General features: G+C 34.3%; 1 protein-coding gene across 4 annotated transcripts in view; it reads left to right on the top strand.

Moving 5' to 3' along the window:
- LMBRD2 (LMBR1 domain containing 2) overlaps positions 1–21,565 on the top strand; it is a 50,169-nt gene extending 28,604 nt beyond the window's left edge. Inside the window, exons 10-18 of one of the 4 annotated variants that reach the window (XM_012459982.3) lie at positions 2,151–2,332; positions 3,516–3,649; positions 6,533–6,638; positions 7,097–7,194; positions 10,496–10,599; positions 12,092–12,138; positions 13,436–13,541; positions 16,757–16,886; positions 19,921–21,565. In XM_012459982.3, coding sequence (XP_012315405.1) covers positions 2,151–2,332; positions 3,516–3,649; positions 6,533–6,638; positions 7,097–7,194; positions 10,496–10,599; positions 12,092–12,138; positions 13,436–13,541; positions 16,757–16,886; positions 19,921–19,957 — 944 coding nt within the window. In that variant the 3' untranslated portion in view covers positions 19,958–21,565. Of the gene's footprint in view, positions 1–2,150; positions 2,333–3,515; positions 3,650–6,532; positions 6,639–7,096; positions 7,195–10,495; positions 10,600–12,091; positions 12,139–13,435; positions 13,542–16,756; positions 16,887–17,851 lie in introns of all 4 variants that reach the window. The other 3 variants (XM_012459981.3, XM_012459980.2, XM_064375926.1) reach the window with 3 other exon arrangements.
- Positions 21,566–22,556: the final 991 nt, after the last annotated feature.

Below are 22,556 nucleotides of genomic sequence, written 5' to 3'. Positions count from 1 at the left end.
CAATGTATAGCGAACCATGGGGTCAGGATAAAATCAATAAAGAAGTAATTGAGAAAGAGAAAAGTCTGAGGACCAAGCCTGAGGCACTCCAGAATTTAGAGATTAGATCGATGAGAACTAACCAGCAGAAAAGACTAGAAAAGGAGGGAATGAAATAGGAAAATTAGGACAATGAAGTATTTTGAGGAAAAGAGTGTGTAAAGTAACTTTTCAAATGTTGCACATAGATTAAGGATCATAAATACTAAGACTTGACCATTGGATTTTAGAGAAGTGAGGATAAAAAAGCCTGACTAAAGTTTAAAAGAAATAAGAAGAGGAGCAATTGGAGACAGAGTAGAAAACTCTAAAAATGTTTTCCTTATAAAAGAGAACAGAGATAAGGTGTAGTAGCTGACAGAGGATTGGGGGCATAGTCAAGAGAAATTATCACATGTAATTAGTAAATAATATAATAGAATTTGATAAGACAATAGAGAATTTCTAGGGCAATGTTCATGATTAGTAGAGATGAGATGGGAAATAGTGAACAATGAAGAGAATAGTGGAGGTAAGGCACAGAAATAACTAGATAAGAAGGTGTAGTGGTAGAAACTTCGGAAAATTCTGATCACTTCTATTTTCTCAGTAAAATGTGGAGAGTAAGTATAGGAGGGCAGATTTTAGAGATTTGAAGAAAGATGAGAAGGTACAAAATAGTTGCCTAGGAGAGTGGTCATGGGAGAAGATTGGGGAATTATAGTAGGCTAACTAGGCAGTACTGAGGACCCACTTGAAGCTAGTGATTAAGAATTTAAAGTGAGACCAGTCAACAAAGTTGTGTGTCTTTCTCCTGCAATGTGCAGCTATGTGGATGCAGGCACAGACTAGCCAGGGAGTTGGATCTAACCAGGTGTGGTTTAGCTAAGCAGGTACAGTGAAGCAAGGTGGGGCAAAGGAAGTGGGATACTGTCCTCAAAGACTGGAATCTGGGCCGCATAAGGAAGGAAGGACATCAAAGTGTTAAATAACAGTAAAAAGGTAAATTGATTTTTGGTCCAGGTGTGGTCAGTCAGTGGCATTGAAATACTGTACTAGATGAATGTATTGTTCGGAGACAAGGATGCTGAAATGAGAATATATGGAAGGGTTGGAGATACTGATAATAAAAGGTTTAGGCATCACTGTGGCAACAAGTAATTGAGGTAGGGTGGAGTAAAAGTTCATTAGAGGAGAGGAGGTCAAGGAAATGAGAGACAAGGGTATTGAAAGGAGAATCATTTATGTGGATATTGAAATCACTAGGAATTATGGTAAGAGGAAAGTTGTAAAGAATTAAAGTGAGCCAGAAGCTCAACTGTTTAATAAATGAAGTAAAAATACAGCTTTTTCAATTTATTGAGCTTTCTTTTTTTAATTTTTATTTTTGCCTAAATTCAGACTTAAAACCAAAATAGTACAAAATATTCCCACATAGCCTTCAACCAGGTTCTTCAGATGTTAACATTTTACCATATTGATTTGCTTTATCTGTATATATTTTGTCTTACTATTTTAGAGTTGTATCCAGACACGATGCCTCCTTATTCCTAAATGTTTCAGTATATATTTTCTTAAATAAAAATATTTTCTTACATAGTCAAATACAGCTATCAAAATCAAAAATTAGTATTATACTATACTATTTACAGACCTTGTTCAGATTTTGCTATAAATATCCAATAATATTCTTTGTATAAAATTCCAGATCATGCATCACATTCAGTTGTTATGTTTCCTTAGTTTCCTCTAATCTGACACAGTTTCTCAGTCTTTGTATTTTATGATATAGATGTTTTTGGGAGTATAGGCCAGTTTCTTGTTGAATGTCCTTGAATTTGACTTTGATGTTTCTTTAAAATTAGATGCAGCTTCTGCATTTTTTTGTAGGAATACCACAGCAGCAATGTCATGTTCCTCTCAGTACATAATAGCATGAGGCACATGATATCAGCTTGTCCCATTATGGGTGATCATTTGGTTAGGATGGTATTTGCCTGGTTTCTCCACTGTAAAATTGTTGTTTTTCTCTTTGTAATTAAGTATCTTATTGGGAGATATTTTGAAGGCAATGTAAATACCCCATTACTCTTTTATAGTTTTCCTAATCATTTTTTTCTTTTGTCTTCTAGAATGGTACTGGGAATGTCTTTTGCGACCATGGTTTTACAAGATACTTGCTGTGGTTCTGTCCATCTTCTCTGTGATTGTTGTGTGGTCAGAGTGCACATTCTTTAGCACTACTCCTGTCTTATCCCTCTTTGCAGTCTTCATACAGCTGGCAGAAAAAACATATAATTATATTTATATTGAGGTCAGTTTATTTTATGTCTATCATAAATAGATGTCACTTCATAGCATAATCCTTAACTGTTTTCTCCATGTATTTCTTCTACTGAAAATGAAATCAGTGAAGTTTTCGGCAGTGTTGTTATTCAAACTTCCAAAAATGTGCTTCATTATTTTATCCACACTATGGAAACTAAGAACTATATTTGAGGAGATGTAAAAAGTTGCAAGATAGTGCAAAAATCTGAGAGTATTTTTTTCTTTTCTTTCTTTCTTTCTTTTTTTTTTTTTTTTTTTTTGGAGGCAGAATCTTGCTGTCACCCAGGCTAGAGTATAGCAGCGTGAACATGGCTCACTGTAACCTTGACTTCCCGGTCTCAAGAGATCCTCTCACCTTAGCCTCCCAAGTAGCTGGGCCTACAGCCATGCACCACCATCCCCTGCTAAATTTTGTATTTTTTGTAGAATCAGGATTTCACCATTTTGCCCAAGCTGATCTGGAACTCTTGGGCTTAAGTGATCCTCCTGCCTCAGCCTCCCAAAGTGCTAGGATTACAGACCTGAACCATCACACTCGGCCCTGGGAATACTTTGATTATATTTATGCCAGTAAAGCTATATAACTTATAGGCCTCATGTGAAGAGTTGCCAAGGGAATGGGAAAATAGGCTCACTTTAGGAGATAGATTAGAAACTTATGGATCTAAGATATTAAACAGTTTGAAATGTAGATTTTTTTCTATAATCTTAGTAGGTGATTAAAAAATTCTCTGTTACCCATTTTTCAATTACAACATCAATAAATGTTAGCTAGAAATGAAGGCTAGGCTGGGCGCAGTGGCTCACACCTGTAATCTCATCACTTTGGGAGGCCAAGGTGGACAGATCACAAAGTCAGGAGTTTGAGACCAGCCTGGCTAACATGGTGAAACCCTGTCTTTACTAAAGATACAAAAAATTAGGCAGTCATGGTGGTGCATGCCTGTAATCCCAGCTACTCGGGAGGCTGAGGCAGGAGACTTGTTTGAACCTAGGAGGTGGAGGTTGCAGTGAGCCGAGATCATACCACTGCACTCCAGCCTGGGCAACAGGGTGAGAGGCTGAGACACCATCTCAAAAAAAAAAAATAGGAAGTATAATACTTATAATTGTTAAGTGCTAAAGTCTCTGTGTTTTAAACAAACTGCTTTGTTTTTGTTTTTTTCCAGATTGCTTGCTTCCTTTCCATCTTCTTCCTAAGTATCTGTGTTTATTCTACTGTGTTCAGGATTCGTGTATTTAACTATTATTACTTGGCTTCACATCACCAGACTGATGCTTATAGCCTTCTTTTCAGTGGCATGTAAGTAGGATTGTGTTTAGAAACAAGAGAAATTATTTCATTGAGTGTATTCTTATGGATCTTTTATTTTTTTGTTGTTTACAGGTGTTAACTACTAACATCTGTATTTCTATGAGCTAATTGATTAGGTTTAAATATTAAATTCATGTTTGTTGATTGCCAGCTAACTTCTGCTTGAGGTTTAAGGTTAAAGTAGGTGTACTAGGTTAGGCTAGAAGGCAGAAAAAACAATACTTAGTGAGCCTGGATTTACCAACCAGAGATTAGCAAGGAGCAGGAACAATGGAGAGTTTAGAGACTAAGTCAGACCTAGATAGTGTTCTAAGATTCAGTGGTCTCTCACTGAGTTGAGGAGGACTGAGAAAACCAACAAGAACAATTTTTCCTACAGAATTTAGAGAGGATTTAGAGAGGTATCTTCAACTTGGGAAAGATTGTACAATCCATTACTTGTTCTTATTGTTAAATGAGTCCTATTAGGTATTTATAAAGGATGAAATTAGATAATATAGGGGAATTAACATCTAAAGTATTTTTAAGCATCTTTTTTATTGTTTTCCAAATAATTATGGACTCACAGGAAGTTGCAAAAATAGTACAAAAAGTCCTATGTAACCTTTGCTACACTACCCCTAGCGATATCAAAACCAGGAAATGAGAGTAAAACATTATTATTAACTATACTACAAACTTTATTTAGTTCTCACCATTTTTTAATCCTTTATTCATTTGCGTGTGTGTATCTGTGTGTGTGTGTGTATAGATTCCTATAGCCACCAACACAAGATTTAGAACAGTTCTATCATCACAAAAGATTTCTCTCATATTACGTCTTTTTTATTCATACCTGGGGTCACCACCTGCAGGGATCTGTCCTGCAGACCCTGACTCAGTGACAGATGTATAAAGTACACTGACACACAGATATTATGCTTTATCTGTTCGACTGAGTGTGTCTGGGTGGCTTACAGACTCTCTAGAGAGTTCTATAAACAGTTGTGAATACCAGCCTGCACCAGCCAGTGAGACTTGCATTTTTTAATTTTATTTTTATTTATTATTATTATTTTTTATTGTACTTTAGTTTCTGGGGTACATGTGCAGGTCATGCTAGGTTGTTGCATAGGTGCATACATAACCAGGCAATTTGCTGCCTCCATTCCCCCTTCATCTATATCTGGCATTTCTCCCCATGTTATCTCTCCCCATCCCCCACTGCTCCCAGTGTGTGATGCTCCTCTCCCTGAGTCCACGTGTTCTCATTGTTCAACACCCACCTATGAGTGAGAACATTCAGTGTTTGGTTTTCTGTTCTTGTGTCAGTTTGCTGAGAATGATGGTTTCCAGATTCATCCAAGTCCCTACAAAGACACGAACTCATCGTTTTTTATGGCTGCATAGTATTCCGTGGTGTATATGTGCCACATTTTCTTTGTCCAGTCTATCATTGATGGGCATTTGGGTTGGTTCGAGGTCTTTGCTATTGTACACAGTGCCGCAATGAACATACATGTGCATGTGTCTTTATAATAGAATGACTTATAATCTTTTGGGTATACACCCAGTAATGGGATTGCTGGGTCAAACAGAATTTCTATTTCTAGCTCCTTGAGGACTTGCCACACTGTCTTCCACAATGGTTGAACTAATTTACACTCCCACCAACAGTCTTAAGAGTGCTCCTATTTCTCCACATCCTCTCCAGCATCTGTTGTCTCCAGATTTTTTAATGATCGCTATTCTAACTGGCATGAGATGATACCTCAATGTTGTTTTGGTTTGCATTTCTCTAATGACCAGTGATGATGAGCATTTTTTCATATATTTGTTGGCCTCATATATGTCTTCTTTTGAGAAGTGTCTATTCATATCCTTTGCCCATTTTTGAATGGGTTTGTTTGTTTTTTTCTTGTAAACCTGTTTTAGTTCTTCGTAGATTCCGGATATTAGCCCTTTGTCAGATGGGTAGATTGCAAAATTTTTTCCCATTCTGTTGGTTGGCAGTTCACTCTAATGATTGTTTCTTTTGCTGTTCAGAAGCTCTGAAGTTTAATTAGATCCCATTTGTCTATCTTGGCTTTTGTTGCCATTGCTTTTGGTGTTTTAGTCATGAGACTCGCATTTATTCAGTAAAGTTTAATTAACAAAGGCTTGAGTCAACACCAGTAGAGGTTGAAGATTAAAGGACAGGTTCCAATATCCAAAGCAAACACTGTTAGTGGGTGATATCCCTGGTCGACCTCCCCCCGAGAGGGCCATCCAGCTCAAAGGTTAGTTTTAAGACCACATGAGTAAACAAGTTATTCAGATAAACTCCTCTACATACCCTAGCTATTTGCTTTTCTTATTAACTAAATGTAAAGGGGATTTAGGCTGCATTCAGCTGAAACTTCTACTGAAACTATGCAAATTTCTTGGCCTTCCAAGAAGGTTTGTGACTATATTCTATAACTTTCTCTAATATTTTCCTTTAAAATTTTTGCTACTATCCTGAGTGAATCCCTATACATATCCACACTTTATTCTCTTCAGCCCCAATTCTCCAAGTCTGTGGGTATGTAAGGCATTCTTTTTATTTGGACAGAATTGAACAACTCTGTATCTGTACTTGTCAGAATGACATGTGTTGATACAACTTCAGTTCTTTTATGTACTGAATACAATTCACCTTGAGGATGTTACTGTCCTTGTCATGCTGGGAGATGCATTTTATGGATGGTTTAGTCGTGGGAGATATATATATATATATATATATATTTAAAAAACAAATAGTTGGAAATTTTATATATAATTATTGGAAATGTTTTTAATACACCTCAGTATAAATAAAATATATTTTACTGTTTTACTTTTTATATACCTATTTGTAAATGTTTATTGCAGGCTATTTTGCCGTTTGACACCTCCTTTATGTCTTAATTTCTTGGGTTTGACCCATATGGATTCATCCATCTCTCACAAGAATACTCAGCCAACTGCTTATACATCTGTAAGTATGGTCACAAAACTAATTCCTTAGGTTCACTTTCTATATGAGATGCTGTTATTGTGAAATTTCTTTTAATGCTAGCAGAAAAGTTTTTTAGCATTACTGGGAAAACTTTCTCTTAAAGATTGTATATATATTACTATTGACTAGATGAATGTGATTTTGCTTCTTTTATTACATAAATGTGTTTTGGTTCTTATAGGTTGTCTAGCTGAGCAGTATCAAAAGAACTTACGTATACTAACATTAACTTTATATTTATAGTCAATGTATGTGATAATTTTAAGTAATAATTACATTAATTTTAAAAAAAATTAGTTCATTTACTTCTTTGTTTCTACTTTTTAAAAGGTTCAAATGGGTTGATATAACTGGTTTTGGCCAAATTTTCTAATGATGGAAAGGAATGGAAATTATAGAACTATTCCAATTTAACTTACTTTTTTCTTGCTCTTCAGATTATGGGTTCCATGAAAGTTTTATCCTTTATTGCAGATGGATTCTATATATATTATCCTATGTTGGTGGTAATTCTCTGCATTGCTACTTATTTTAGGTAAGAAATGTATTATTTTTTCTTTTGCTCTTAAATCTGGATATCCTTTCTCTTTAAAGTTCTTTTAAGTATTTACTGATGGAGTTTCAGTTTGTTTTATTGTGGCTTTGGAGAAGCTGGGGATAGTTTGAAGAGACTACTGAGTGATCAGGTCAGATTCTCCCTCTAAAAATTTTAAAGAAAGAAAAAAGAGATAGAATTATTATTCTATTACAATAAATAATTTTATTTTAGCATTATTCTATTTAGGCTAAAAAATGATAGGATTAATTTCAGAACGTTAACTCTAAGCCCTGGCTTTTGACATTGACAGCTAGCCTGCAAAGCACCCTTATGTCCAGCTTCTTTCTAATGATATATAGCCTTAGAGCTTTCCCATAATTATTGCGGACTGTCTAGATGCTTCAGCCCATGGCCAGCACAAAGGGTCGGGTGAGGAGCAACTGTAATCAAGTTGTACATTAAAACTAGAGGAGAAATTTTCTCCTGTGTCAGAAAGTACATGGGATGCTCTTTTCATGGAATTAGAATGAATGGTAGAATCTAGGCAGGGTTGAGATTCACATGGGGTTAAAGGATTGGTGTATTTGACTTCTAGCATCTGTCTTTCCTACTTTTCACATGTCAAGTTTCCTCATCCTGTACTCTGTCTGCCCTCTTTCATTGCTTAAGTGCTCCATAACATACCCAAAACGCCACTTTTTCAAAAAACACTTAAAAATGTTCATTGCTTACTCTTCTGAGAAAATGAATTTCATCTACCTACTTTATTTAAACCTTCCGATAGGGGCTGGGTGCGGTGGCTCACACCTGTAATCCCAGAACTTTGGGAGGCCGATGCAGATGGAGCACGAGGTCAGAGTTTGAGACCAGCCTGACCAACATGGTGAAACTCTGTCACTACTAAAAATACAATAGCTAGCTGGGTGTGGTGGCATATGCCTGTAATCCCAGCTACTAAGGAGGCTGAGGCAGGAGAATTGCTTGAAAACCCAGGAGGCGGAGGTTGCAGTGCCTGAGATCACACCACTGCACTCCAGCCTGGGAGACAGAGTGAGACTCAGTCTAAAAAAAAAAAAAAACTTCCAATATTATTTTATGGTTGTTACAGATAATATCTACTAACATTAGGGTAATGAGTAAACAAATATTGTTTAAAATAAATTCTCTATTGCATTTTTAAAAATATATTTTACTTCCTTTAAAATAACTAAAAGATTATAACTTCAAATAATACTTTTAATATGAAGTGATCAATAATATCAAATCTAATATTTTGAATGTTTTCTTTAAGATGGAGAAGACAGTAACAAATCTACAGTGTGAAAACGATGTATTAGAAGAGATTAGTCATACTTTGTGTGTCTGGAACTAAGTTTTTATTACATGCTTACTCATTTGAAAAGTTTATAAACTAGAACATTAAGAACTTGTAATGTAAAATGATTCTTTTTTTTTGAGACGGAACTTCACTCTTGTTACCCAGGCTGGAGTGCAATGGCGCGATCTCGGCTCACTGCAGCCTCCGTCTCCTGGGTTCAAACAATTCTGCCTCAGCCTCCCGAGTAGCTGAGACTACAGGCATGTGCCACCATGACCAGCTAATTTTTTTGTATTTTTAGTAGAGACGGGGTTTCACCATGTTGACCAGGATGGTCTCGATCTCTTGACCTCGTGATCCACCCGTTTTGGCCTCCCAAAGTGCTGGGATTATAGGCGTGAGCCACTGCGCCCGGCCTATGTAAAATGATTTTTTAATGTTAGCAGTTATGTTGGCAAGATTAGCATTTCTTCTTACCTTATTAGATGGTTATATAGATCAAGTGATATGGGGTAGAATAGTGCTCTGTCGACTATAAAATCTTAGCTATAAGGAATCACTATGTCTGAAAGGAAAATTGTTAAACTTAAATATCATTAAAAGTGTCTAGAGTTAATTGGATAAACTGAGTTCTATTTTATCTTTAAGAGAAAAAAGGATTGTATTCTTTAATTTTCAGATTAACTCACAAAATAGATGTTCTGTTATAGAAATACATGAAAGAATGCCTTACTGACATCTCAATGATAGGTTGATTTTATAAGTTCATTTTCATTTGAAATGCTGCCATAATTAGACTGATTTCCACACTATTAGCAATACAGCCACACCCAAAGTGAATATCCAGACTTACCTGCTTAGAGAGTATAATGTTGTTTCCTGCCACTTTAGACAAAGATAAAACCTTCCCAGAGAGGGTGATCTAATTCTGAGCTTCTCATCTGGGAGTTTAGTACTCCCATAAGGATATGAAGATGGTAAGGAAATGTTTGAAGTCAGAGAATTAACATGATCATCTACAAAACCCCAATTTTACCCAATGGTAATACATAAAAAACATTTTTATATGAATGAAACAAGTAGATATATTATGGATTAGCTAAATATTTACACATTTTGACTGCAAAATGGAATGGAGATCTTCACTTTTTCTAAATTGCTTTTCTGTTTTTCCTTTGTCTCTCTCTCTCTCTCTCCTTCACCACTTTCTCTTCCTCCCTTTGCCTCCCTCTATGTAGAAGTACATCATTGAAAAAATTTGAGAACTAATATAGTTTTAAAAAGCTGCTTGATTTTTGTTTTGGCTGGGATAAGATATGTCATTTATTAAGTAATCTTTAGCAAAGTATTTATTTAACCACTTAGACCTATTTTCTCATCTGTAAAGTGATATTTATCTCTTAGAATGATAGTAAAAATTAAATAAGGCATCTGTAAATTGTCTGATGTATAGTTGGATCTTAACAAATATTAATCATGCCTATTCACCTATCATTTCCTTCCTTATGTTCCATATTTTCAGTATGATTGTCTTGTACAACAATCAAATTTAAAGTAAATAGCAAATAAGATACAATGTAGTAGTCTTCAGATAAGATATAGTAATCAATTTATAGTATATAAAAGCTATTTAAATGGTTAACTAGATCAGAGGAAAAAAGTTGCTCTTACAGTATTATAGTTACCATTTTAGTATCTTGGTATAATTATCTTCTGAAGGTATGCTGATAACTTAATTGACATCTATAAGAAACCTGAATATAGTGCATACCCTAATCAGTGAAGTACAAGGCATATGCTTCTTAGAAAGGGAGATAAGTGGTACTTCCTGAAGCATGTCAGATGTGACTATAGATAACTATATGATAACAGGTAACGAAGCATAGTCTTCTTTGGGAGTGACAATGCTAAAGAATAATTCATCTAAATACTTACAATGTGAAATAATGCTTGTCTTTTTAAAAAATCTGCTTTTATTAGTTTGGGAACCCGTTGTTTGAATCTGCTTGGTTTCCAGCAGTTTATGGGAGATGATGATATGACATCAGACTTAGTTAATGAAGGAAAAGAATTAATCAGAAAAGGTAAGATTTGTCTTTTAAAATAAATGAAGGGAAAATACTAAATGCTAAGCTCAAAATACAAAATTAATATTTGTATAGTTTGTGAATAATTTGTACTCTATCCTAAAAAATTATAAACTAATGCAAATTTTTAGCTAAAAATGTACATGTAGCCTTCCTAGCAAAAATAATTTGTAAACATAAATAATTGTTTTATCTGTCTTTAAGAAATTAGAAACTTAAGGCTGGGCCTGGTGGCTCACACCTGTAATCCCAGCACTTTGGGAGGCTGAGGTAGGTGGACCACCTGAGGTCTGAGTTTGAGACCAGCCTGACCAACATGGAGACACCCCGTCTATACTAAAAATACAAAATTAGCCAGGCGTGGTGGTACATGCCTGTAATCCCAGCTACTGGGGAGGCTGAGGCAGGAGAATTGCTTGAACCCAGAGGTGGAGGTTGAGGTGAGCCGAGATCGTGCCATTGCACTCCAGCCTGGGCGACAAAAGCAAAACTCCCATCTCAAAAAAACAAAGAAATTCTGAAGCTTAAATATTAGTGTGTTTGCAGCTAGATAACACCCTTGTATGGTCTTGGAATCATTTTCATGTTTACCTTGAAACATATTTGCCAAGTTCTGTACAACTATAAAACTCATTAATTTAAAGAATCATCAGTTTGGTACTGCATAGAAGATCATTCAGGCAAAGCCTACTTTTTTAGAATGTGATGATCATTAACAGCCTGTTAGAATACATGGCACTCTAGTAGAATCAAATCACAAAACTGAGTGTATTAAATTTGTGGATGTTCAAAGTGATGGTACCATGGAAGGAAAAAAATCTTGACTTTTGGGACATTGGTTCTTAGACATTCTCCCTACTTGAGTCTGGGGCTTTTGTGTGATTATGAGTTGAATGTAAGCCAAAATGTATTACAGCTCCAAAATAATCTAGTTTAGCCTTCACATGTTCTCCTGTTAGACCTCATATGACATAGCACATCAAGTCCTAGGTAAGATTTTAAAGAATAAGACTGATAAATTAGAAAGTATTTAGAGAAGGACAGCTAAAATTATGAGTCTGTAGAGTGTATCCTATGGGAAAAAAGTGAAAAACATCATGTCTGTAACCTAAAGAGAGTAACATAGAAAGAGACTCATACAGAAAGAAAAGAAGTATGAACTTAACTTAGAAGACAGGAATAAAAGAGAATATGATTTACAGAGAAACAAATTTCACTGTGAGAAAGAACTCTTTCTTCCCTAAAGTTATTTAAACAGAGACCACAGGGCCATCTCCAACAAAAATAGAGAAGGCATTCACTATTTATTGAGTGAATAGTGAATATATTTTGAGGTAACTTCTCAAAATTCTTTCCAGCAAGAACCTATAACATTTGATTTTGTGGTAATTTAAAATAAATATCACATAGTTCGATATCTTTAGTTCAGTTACACTATGTCTGATTAAACCATGTTATGCCATATTTGACACTATTTTTCTGTGTTTAGAGAAGAGAAAAAGACAAAGGCAAGAAGAAGGTGAAAATCGAAGAAGAGTAAGTACAGTAATAATTTTCTGTAATCTGAAGATTAATTTGAAGTAAAGTTCCTTAAGAATATTATTAATTTGGAATAATTAGCTAAAGACAAAAAAAGTGGGAAAATGTTAAAATATATATTTTTAAAGAAAGGGAATTTTAATACTTTCAGGTGTACACACTAAGTATCCTGACAGACCTGTTCTAAAAGTCATTAGTAATAAATTACTTCCTATTTAGCATTGAGCGCTTCTTGCCTAAAGTAGCTGCTCAATGAATATTTGTTGAATGAATAAATAAATAAATACATATATTCTTGCTGTTAAAGTGGCTTTGATTGCTTTAAAATTGTTTCTCTTTTTTGATGATGTGACATTAATTTTATTCCTCCTTAATTTTTCTTTAAGCCTCCATTTTCTGAGATAAACTAACCTAGAAAGTGAAAAGGCAAAACATGAGTAAAATCTAATTATAATTACCACGCATTTTTAACAAATGGGTGTATATACTGTCAAAGACTAACAGGAAACTTTATAGTTGTCTTTGTGTATCTTCGTATATATGTATCTTCTTTATTTTAGAAGGCAGAACTAGAACCAAAGAGTAGAAGTTACTAGAGATAGATTTCTCCTCTCTGTGAGAATTTCTAAGTTATGCAATTTACCAGAATTGCAGTAGGCTTCTCAGACATGGAAAATTACATGCTGTCTAGTCAGAGAGCCAAAAAGCATCTGGCAAGCAGGTTTTAGAATGAGACCCCGCACTGCATGGAAACTTGCCTTAGGTGACATCTGATGTCCCTTTCAATTCTAAGAATTTAATGAGTAGAATCCAGTTAATATGGTTTTACTGCATTTAGGATAACTCATAATGCCATGTGAGTCATAGACTATGTTTGTATACAACTTTAGCTGTTGATGTTTTAGCTCTTTAATACTTGTAGTTTATTTGAGTGAAAGAAAATTTTGTTAACATCTATTAGTCATTATGGGTTCTCATAACTTGTATGGTCAAGGCAAACTTGTCATAGTAATATTGTTTTACATTTTAGATAGATGAGTAACAATCAAAGTTAGCAGAATGTCTCTATGTCATTTGTAAAAGTTAAAGTTTATAGAGACTGTGACTTCAATAAATCATGGAAAAATGAAAACATTGACCTATGATTTTTAAAGATGCTAGGATAATTATATTGATTACTAATGAATTTCTGATGAAAATAATTAAGTTATATTACATTGCATATGTCATCTCTTGACATTAATGAATTATTTTCTGTTCTCTTGTTATATATTTACTTGTGTTTCTTTTCTAGGAATGGAAAGAACGTTATGGACACAATAGAGAAGATTCTACTAGGAACAGAAATATTCATACTGACCCAAAAGAGTCAAACTTCTCAGATGTTAATACCAACCGGTGTAAGTCGTTTATCTTCTAGTTCACTTGGAAAGTGTTTTCTTTTGCTTGCTTGCATAGAGATTGAGTGTTAGAAAACTTATCCAGAAATGCCTTTGTAGAATTATAAATGTGTATTTGCAGTGACTTTTTTTTTTTTAAATATTTCTTAATATATAGAAGGAAGGGAAGTTCAAATATGTACTCTGGCAGGGAAAGGAGAAACTGGGGCATCAAATGAATAGTTGTAAGTATACTGACCCTACATAATGTAAGCACTCATCCCAGGTATTTTCTAGGCAGGTGTTTATTTCTACCATTTACCTTGATTTTTTTCTTTCCTATTAGTAGGTGTAGGTTATTCGATCATTTTTATAATAATTTATTGACTGACTCATATAAGTTAGGCATATTCCCAGGTATACAGCAATATAAAGAAGGTATATTTCTTGTCCTCAGGATGTCATAACTGAGTGAGGGACTGATAACGGACAGAAGTCATCTGCCATCAGGGGGGTTAGGAAACCTTCCTGTATCACTGATCCCACACTGACATGAGGCAGAAGCTATTTAGGAGTTACCAAGAAACCAGTTTTTGCCTAGGACCTTGAGCTGAGTTGAAGGAGGAGGTTGTTTTTGGGAGAGATGTAAGATTGCTGAAAGAGCCCCACCAGTGAGGCTTTAGTGCACAGAATTTGAGACTGAGGTTGGGGGAGGAAAAACTGAGTACCCTCTCCCACTCAGCTAATGGATGAGGAATAGAAACATGGAGAAGATTCTCTCTGTGGAATATCCATGCAAGGACTACTGAAATCTGAGAGTGGAAAAAGAATACTGAGAGAAACCATCTGACACTTGAGGCCCTACTAAGTACAAGGTCAAAGCATTTCATCACTAGAGAAATGTGAAGTCTGTGGGGACTTAAAGAAACTAAAGGAATAACCAAGTCCAAACTCGGATCAACTATATCAGTTCTCAACAGTGATGATCTAATAGAAGAGGTGTGCCCAATTTGGGCATAAAATTTTGATTTCTCTACATTTTTTTCTTTCTTTACACATAATGTATGGCTTTTAACCCAAAATTATGAGAAATACAAAAAAGTAAGATAATATGAGCCATTTTCAAAATGTAAAATTGTGAACATACCAGACCCAGAGGTGGCTCAAATGTTGAAATTATCAGACAGTGCAGTGACTTTAAAATAACCAATTAGTATGTTACATAATCTGATGGAAAGCTCGGACAATGTGCATGAACAGATGGGGGGAATTTCACCAGAGAGATGGAAACTATACAAAAGAGATAAATAGAAATGATAAAAATATTTTATCATTTTATCATGTAGACTTCTCATGACAGCTCTGATAGAAGGATGCACACCTGATGCAGAAGGAATTCAGCTTGGGGAATGGAAAAAGAGGGCTTATCTTAGGAAAGAGTTTTTATAATGAAGAAATATTTCTGTAATAAGGATATGCTTAGCTGAGTATTTAGGAATGAATAGTACTTAGCCAGGTGAAGGGTATTTTAATTAGAAGGGAGACTAAGTACAGGACGCTGTGTCATAAGAGAACCTTTGGGAAAATGTATGTTTTTCTCTGCAACTAAAGCCTAAGCATCAGGAGGCTAACAAGAGAGGAGGCCACAGAGGTAGTTGGGGAACAGATATTGTCGTGCTCCAAAATTTGGTTTTGGGGCCAGGCATGGTGGCTCATGCCTGTGAGGCTGAGGTGGGTGGATCACCTGAGGTCAGGAGTTTGAGAACAGCCTGGGCAACATGGTGAAACCCCATCTCTAGTAAAAATACTAAAAGTAGCTGGGCATGGTAGCAGGCACCTGTAATCCCAGCTACTCAGGAGGCTGAGACAGGAGAATCTCTTGAACCCAGGAGGCAGAGGTTGCAGTAAGCCGAGATTGCGTCACTGCACTCCAGACTGGGTGACAGAGCAAGACTATCTCAAAAAAAAAGTTTGGATTTTGACCTAATGGTAAGACTTCAATCTGGGAGGAAGCATGATAAGATACTTGGTTTAGAAAGATGAATTTGATGGCAGTGTAAAGCATAATTTTTAGAGAAGTGAGACGTAGAAACCATGTAAGAGACTGTTTTGGTGATGCAGTCAAGAAATGATTAGGGTCTAAAATAAGGCAGTGGTCCTGGAGATGACAAGAAAAAGATTTATTTGAAGGACTTCAGGGTAGAATAAATAGGAAAGAACTAAAGCTTTAGTTAAACCTAGGAAATAGTGAGGATTCCTTAAAGGGATTTGGATACTTGCTTACCATAGAGTGGAAAGAAGTTTACAGAATGGAAAGCTCTGGCACTGCTTAGGAGAAGAGGAGTCACAAAGCTATAGGATGATAAATTAGAGAGAATCTTGCATGTATTGGGCAATTGCAGTTTGCTGAATGAGTGAGAGAAAAGATGAAGAGACTTGCATTTAGGACAAAGTCCAAGCTTACAGAAATATAAAAATGTGATAGAATTGGCTTGCCTTAAGTTTTCAGAAAGAACTGTATCATAAAGCTATTGTAAAGCTACTTAGACTCCCCTGGACAACATTGTGAAAATTTGGTTTGTTTATAAAGAAATCGACATCCACATAGAGAAAGTAGAGTTAGTTTTGTATATCTGCTGTCTGGTATGATAATCATTAGCCACGTATAACTATTGAGCAGTTGTATCATATTGAAATGATAATTTTTTGGATATATTGTGTTAAATTAAATATATTAAAATTAATTTCTTTTGTTTCTTTTTACTTTTTAACATAGCTACTAGAAAATTTCTAATTAAATGTCGGCGTGCATTCTATTTCTGTTGGCTAGTGCTACCCATACTCTTGCCTTATGGTAAAAAGACTAACACCTTTTTTTTTAAGAGTTTGAGCTGATTACACCTTAAAGTCCTAGACAAGAAATGAAGTTAACTATAAAACCAGCTCAAACAACTTGTTAATGAACAGTTTCTCCATTGTGATACCATAAATGTTAATTCTGAGTTATGTTATTGAAATGTTTGCACTGTATCTGCTTTTCCTTGCTATATTCTATCATACTGCTTATAATTTTAATCTGATTTTAAGTAAACATGTAGTTATCTTATGTTCTTTGTCTTCACAATGAAAATTCAGATTCCTTGGAATTTTGGTTTTTTTCTTTATAGCTCCATAGACTGTGACCCATAAATTAAAAGACAGTAGGGAAGTAGACATTTTTCCTCCTTCCTTTGCAGCTGCATTCAAATATACCAGGGCTAATAACAGGACTGAAAGGGACCGGATAGAACTTCTCCAAGATGCAGAACCTTTGGATTTTAATGCAGAAACATTCACTGATGATCCTCTTGAATCTGAATCAGGAAGGTAAGTTCTGGCTGTGACATTTTAGCTCTAGCATTCCTCTGCAATTTTGATAACTCATTGACAAGGTTGAAAACAAGTGAGTAAAGGTAAAAGTAAACAAGTTATAAGTAAATGAAAATGTTCATTTTCTCTAATAACAAAAAATGTATTAAGTAATTTTTGATACCTTTTTAGACTTTCTAATGCTTTTATATTTTAAAAATTATTATCCAGTAGCGGTAAGTGAAATCGTTATCTTCACACAATACTAGTGGTATTATAAATAAAGAAGAATAATTGAAATATATAGCAAAGGATGGGGACAATATTTATATGCCTATTTCTGACTGTGCCATTTGTGACATTTATTATATTTAGTAACTGCTACATTGCAGTGTCTAGATGCCAGAACTATTCTAAGCTCTTTAACAAAAATATTGTAATTGCATGGTTGCAAATTCAATTGGATTTAAATCCAGAGAGGCTCAGTAAACTGCCTAGAGTCACACAACTTGTAAATGGCAAGTCAGGCATTCAAACCCCAGTACTCTGGCTATAGAGTCTATACTTTCAGCCATTGTGCTATGAGGACATAATTAAATAAAAGCAAAATATCATGTGCATGAAAATGTTTACTATAGTATTGCCTATATGCAGTAAAAACCTAGGTTATATTTATATGCAACAATTGAGAGTGGTTATTAAATTGATTAATCTCCCAGATGTGTCTTACATCCCCGCCCGTTCTTTTTACATCTCTCACTCTGTCATGCATATATTCTAGGCTCTAAAACAGTTGGTGGTTTATTTATAATTAAGTCCTTTTGGATAATGTACTTGGAGGGTAAGTTTCTGCTTTCAGCTACTGACTAGATTTTACAGTGCTTACAAATTATGTGGCCACTACCTTTTAATGTATTCTTGTTTTTGTCTCCTCCTTTATTATTTTTGACCCTTCAGATTGTTTATTTATGTTCACCTTTTAGGTATCAGCCTGGTGGACGATATCTCTCAATGTCTCGCAGTGACATATTTAATGATGTTTAAAGTCTGAAAAAGTTTGTGGGGCCACTAACCAAGGTCAACACATCAGATCGGTCTTGAAGAACATCTGTGTACCCTAGAATTTCCTCTATACGCTCAGTAAAAAGTGTCAAGATAACAAAAAAGGCACTGAGAATTAATTATATCTTAGGAATAATAGTTTAATGTTCATTGAATACAGTATCATCTTTCCCAACAAGATTTATTACATATCATTTCCTAAGCATCTGCCTTAGAAGCACAGTTACAGTGGAAGAATTGTTTAAAAGCTCAACATATGTTAAGAACATGCAGTTCAGTTTGTTTCAGATTAATTTTTTTTTCAGGAGAGTTAAAGATTCAAGGAAGCCATAAGTCATACTAAATAATATTATACAGTTTTATTGTTACCTTTTTGTTATTTCTAAAAACTATATTCAACTTGTATTTCCCAAAGAAATGTAAGTGAGTGGAGATCTTAGATAATAACTGTATTCGTAAAACTCATGTCTTAAAAACAAGACTTACTAGACATAACTGAATGTAAAAAGTACTTTCTCAAATCTGTTTGCAAATTAGTGGGGGATTTTTGCATGTATAAGATTAAGATTATACTTCAACTGATAAGTGTTTGTGTATTTAGCATGTATACCGTAATCAGGTGATATAGCATTCCTTCAGTCTTTGTAGTAACTGGATTTTTTTATGCTTCTGGTATTGCTTTATAAAAAGTTTTCATTTCAGAAAGCTATGTTCACATTTATCATTTAACATATTGATTTAAATCTTGCCATTCAAGGATAAATTCTAGGCATCAATGGAAAATAGCTTTTCTTTTTTAGTAGTCAAAGAGTCCAACAAAATTCTTTAATATTTAAAGGTACCTGTTTATACTTTTTGAGGTAAAAAGTGAATCCATTTACCATTATTACTGATACTTAATTTGTGGTTTATACAAAACAAAACTATATTAGAATGGAAATGTGTAATAACTTGTTGGTTAAACATTCTTATTAAATAGATTGTTTTTTAACCTTTGTGTTTAAGCTAAATTTATGTATTATATTTTAAAGCACTAGTGTTTTATTGCAAAGTGAACATGTTTGATTACAGCATGCTTGCAGAGAGTTTCTTATGTTCCTAGAATATTTGCAACTCTTACTGAATCCATGCTACATTAGGTGACCATACTTCAGCTTGCCTAATACAGTCTCAGTGTAACACCTAGTATCCTGTTTATTACTAGTGCTCAGTTTCACCCTAAAGTATCCCAGTTTGAAAATGAATTATATGGTTCCTCTAACTTGAAGTTAATCTTCCTCCAAGACATAAATTTAAACTTTTTATTTTTCTCTTTAATAAATATTATCATGTAAGTTTTTGAAAAAGCATAGGTCTATACAGATATTGAAAGGAATAGAGCGTAATTCTCATTATCTGAAAATTTTGATCTTTGAGTTTTTATGATCTTTGAGATTAGATCCCTTAAAAAATAATTATCGGTGGATAGACTCACTCTGAATTGAAGGCCTTATAGACTACACATGAGGACACATACATACAGTCTTTTAATGTGAAGTGTGGTCAGAGAGCAATATGCCAGGGGCAGAGATAATTTGATGCTGGGTTTGTAATTTCGTGACTGACTCATTGAATACCTTGGCTAAATCATGTAGCTTTTCGGTGCTTTAAGAGCTTCATTGTACCTTCATTTGCAGAATGAAGATGATACTTGCTATTTACCTGCTGATCTACCTTACAAAGCTATGACAAGGAAGTTGAATTGGTGTTTATGTACTGCAAGTTGAATTGTGCTGTTTTTCCTAGTGATACTTGAAAATATTAGATGGGGGAAATGATCATCCCAGAAAGGGGTCTAGTTTCTTGTTATTACAGAAAAGCTTACAAGTCCCTAAAGCCAAAATGCTTTTTGGACTAATTCGTCAAAAGTTCTGTGAAAGTAGTTTTGTTTTATTTAGTCTTTGGGTTTACTTTGGAATCATTTCTTAAGTATAATGTGGTTTCTCATCAGGTTTTGTCATGAAATTCAGATGCTGTTATTGAAATAGAAGCAGAAAAGGAAAAGAAATTAACCAATTACTTTTATAACTTTTATAATGCCCTACGATGAATTGGTAAGAATGTATAAGGTAATGTTACCACTTTCCTTTAGTATTAAATTTTTTGTTTATAATAATTGAAGTATATATATGCATATACTTCACAAACAGTATAGATTCCTCTATGACTTTCACATTATATTTAAAATAACATTTGTTGTTTCAGTGATTCAGATTATTCAACTTTTTAAGCAGAATTTGTCTTACAGAATGTTATATATGATCATATAAAAGTGTTATTTTGTTGGATAAATTTGAATTCAGAAGGCAATGACTTGACCCCTGAAGACTGAGTTTATTGCTGGGGAGCCAAGTTAATATTTGTTAAGCCACCTTGTGTAAAAAACTGTAGTGGGTACAAGTTTTCTGTTTTGAGAAGCTTATTAAAATATAATGACATCTACTGTAAAATAGTACTACTAAATTAATGTACTTTACATGCAAAGTAAATTTCTTTCTTTCTTTTTTTTTTTTTTTTTTTTTGAGATGGAGTCTCCCTCTGTCACCAGGCTAGAGTGCAGTGATCTCGGCTCATTGCAATCTCTGCCTCTCGGTTTCAAGTAATTCTCCTGCCTCAACCTCCCAAATAGTTGGGACTACTGGCGCACACCACCACGCCCAGCTAATTTTTGTATTTTTAGTAGAGATGGGGTTTCACCATGTTGGCTAGGATGGTCTCGATCTCTTGACCTTAGGCAATCCACCCGCCTTAGCCTCCCAAAGTACTGGGATTACAGGTGTGAGCCACCATGCCCAGCTGCAAAGTACATTTTTTAAAGAATTATTTTCAGTAATTTTTGATGACTTTATTACTCGATAACAAATATATGTTTAAAAATTTGTAAATTATTTTGTAAATAGTTGTTAGGTAAGAATTTCAGTAAGCCAATAATTCAGAATGACTATTGCAGAAAATAATAATAATCTATTAATTTCGTGAATTATCTCTAAATTACTAATTAACTTCATTTACAACATAAATAACTTGTTACCAATAGAGCATTTTTGTAAAAAACAAAAGAAAGAATAAGTTTAATTATTAAAATTTGCTCTCTTACCAAATGAATACAAGGGCTTTTGAATAATCTCATAAGAGACCCTCTTTTGCATAAGAGACCCTCATTTTACAAAAATGGTAAGGACTAAATCAAAACATGCAAGAGTTTTCCCTTTATAAAGAATAGATCAGAAAATTTGACAATCCAGACATTCAAAAAAAGATTCTGCCAGTTGATTTTTTTTGGATTACTATTTGATTAGATGATCAGTTCTGAAATTTAATCTGGATGTATGCCCAAAGTAAATTAGCATAGGAAAATCAATGTGTGTGGTTTTTTAAAAGTATATTTTAGCATATTAATGGAGAAGTTTAGTTTATGTTCAATAACCTCATTTTTTATAGCATTAATAGGTTTAGGGAATATTCTTGATAGTTGGAAAAATTTAGTTTATGTTCAGTAACCTCATTTTTATAGCATTAATAGGTTTAGGGAATGTTCTTGATGATGTACTGATTACCATATTAGAGAAAAAATAAACTCTCCATATTGCAATTCATACTGTTTAGTAGGGTGAGTTTTGTACTTCTTATTTGAGTGGACCATGCCTAAAAATTACAAATGTATTTGCACTAAGTGACAAAATATGTCCTTGAAAAATCTTAGCATACTTGAATCTCCAAATGTAATGGGTCTGTGTTAAATTCTGAATGTTAAGAAGTAAATGGATTTAGGGTTTTGTCATCTTTTCTTATGTCCTCTCTCATTCCTTTATACCTTTTTCCTTTCTGAGGCCTATGTTTATAGCATGACTTGTAATGTGCTGAAAGATTTTCCTTCTGTTTTGTGTACATAGTTGTTTTTGATGAGCGTTATACTCAAAAAAATTTATTTTAGGTCACTAAAAGAAATATCCTCCTTAGTGACTTAAAAGAAATTATTTTCTGTGTAATATTTTTACATAAAATAGATTTCAAAAAATTTTAAGATTTATTTAGATTCTTGAGACATCTTTTTATGAAGAGGAATTAATAAATGATATACATCATCAAAAGTTTTCTTAGGAAAGTTGAAACAATATAAGAAGGTTACAGAAGGCCTTCTAAAATATGAATTCCCATCTATATGAGGTATTTCTTTCCAACTTAGTGACTTTTTGCCCAGAGACTCGGAAGACCAGGCAATGTTTTCCCCTTTCCCAACTCCTGGAGGCCAGGGCCTAGGAGCTATTTCCCCCAAAAGGGCAGGCTGTAGTCCTGCTCTCTTTTCCTTCCCACTGCAGCAGGAACATGTCTTCACCTCTGATTCCTTCTGTACCCAGATTGATTTAACTAAAATTTTATTTCTGTTTTCAAAAGATTTGTCCATTGAGGTCAATTGAGGACTCATTGTAATTTTTAAAATCTGTTAATAAAGCAGAAATATTGGCATATTCCTCTTCTCATTAATATCCTAAAAGACATTTGTTTTTTACATACTCCTTGGGAAAAATTAACTTTTTTTCACTGAAAATATTTCCTTCTGTGGTTTTCTTGATCTCAAATCATTTT

This window comes from Aotus nancymaae, unplaced genomic scaffold, assembly GCF_030222135.1.
Source record: "Aotus nancymaae isolate 86718 unplaced genomic scaffold, 86718_ANA_hifiasm-v0.15.2.pri h1tg000014l, whole genome shotgun sequence".
NCBI classification, from domain to species: Eukaryota; Metazoa; Chordata; class Mammalia; order Primates; family Aotidae; genus Aotus; species Aotus nancymaae.
This window is presented reverse-complemented; position numbering and strand designations above follow the sequence as displayed.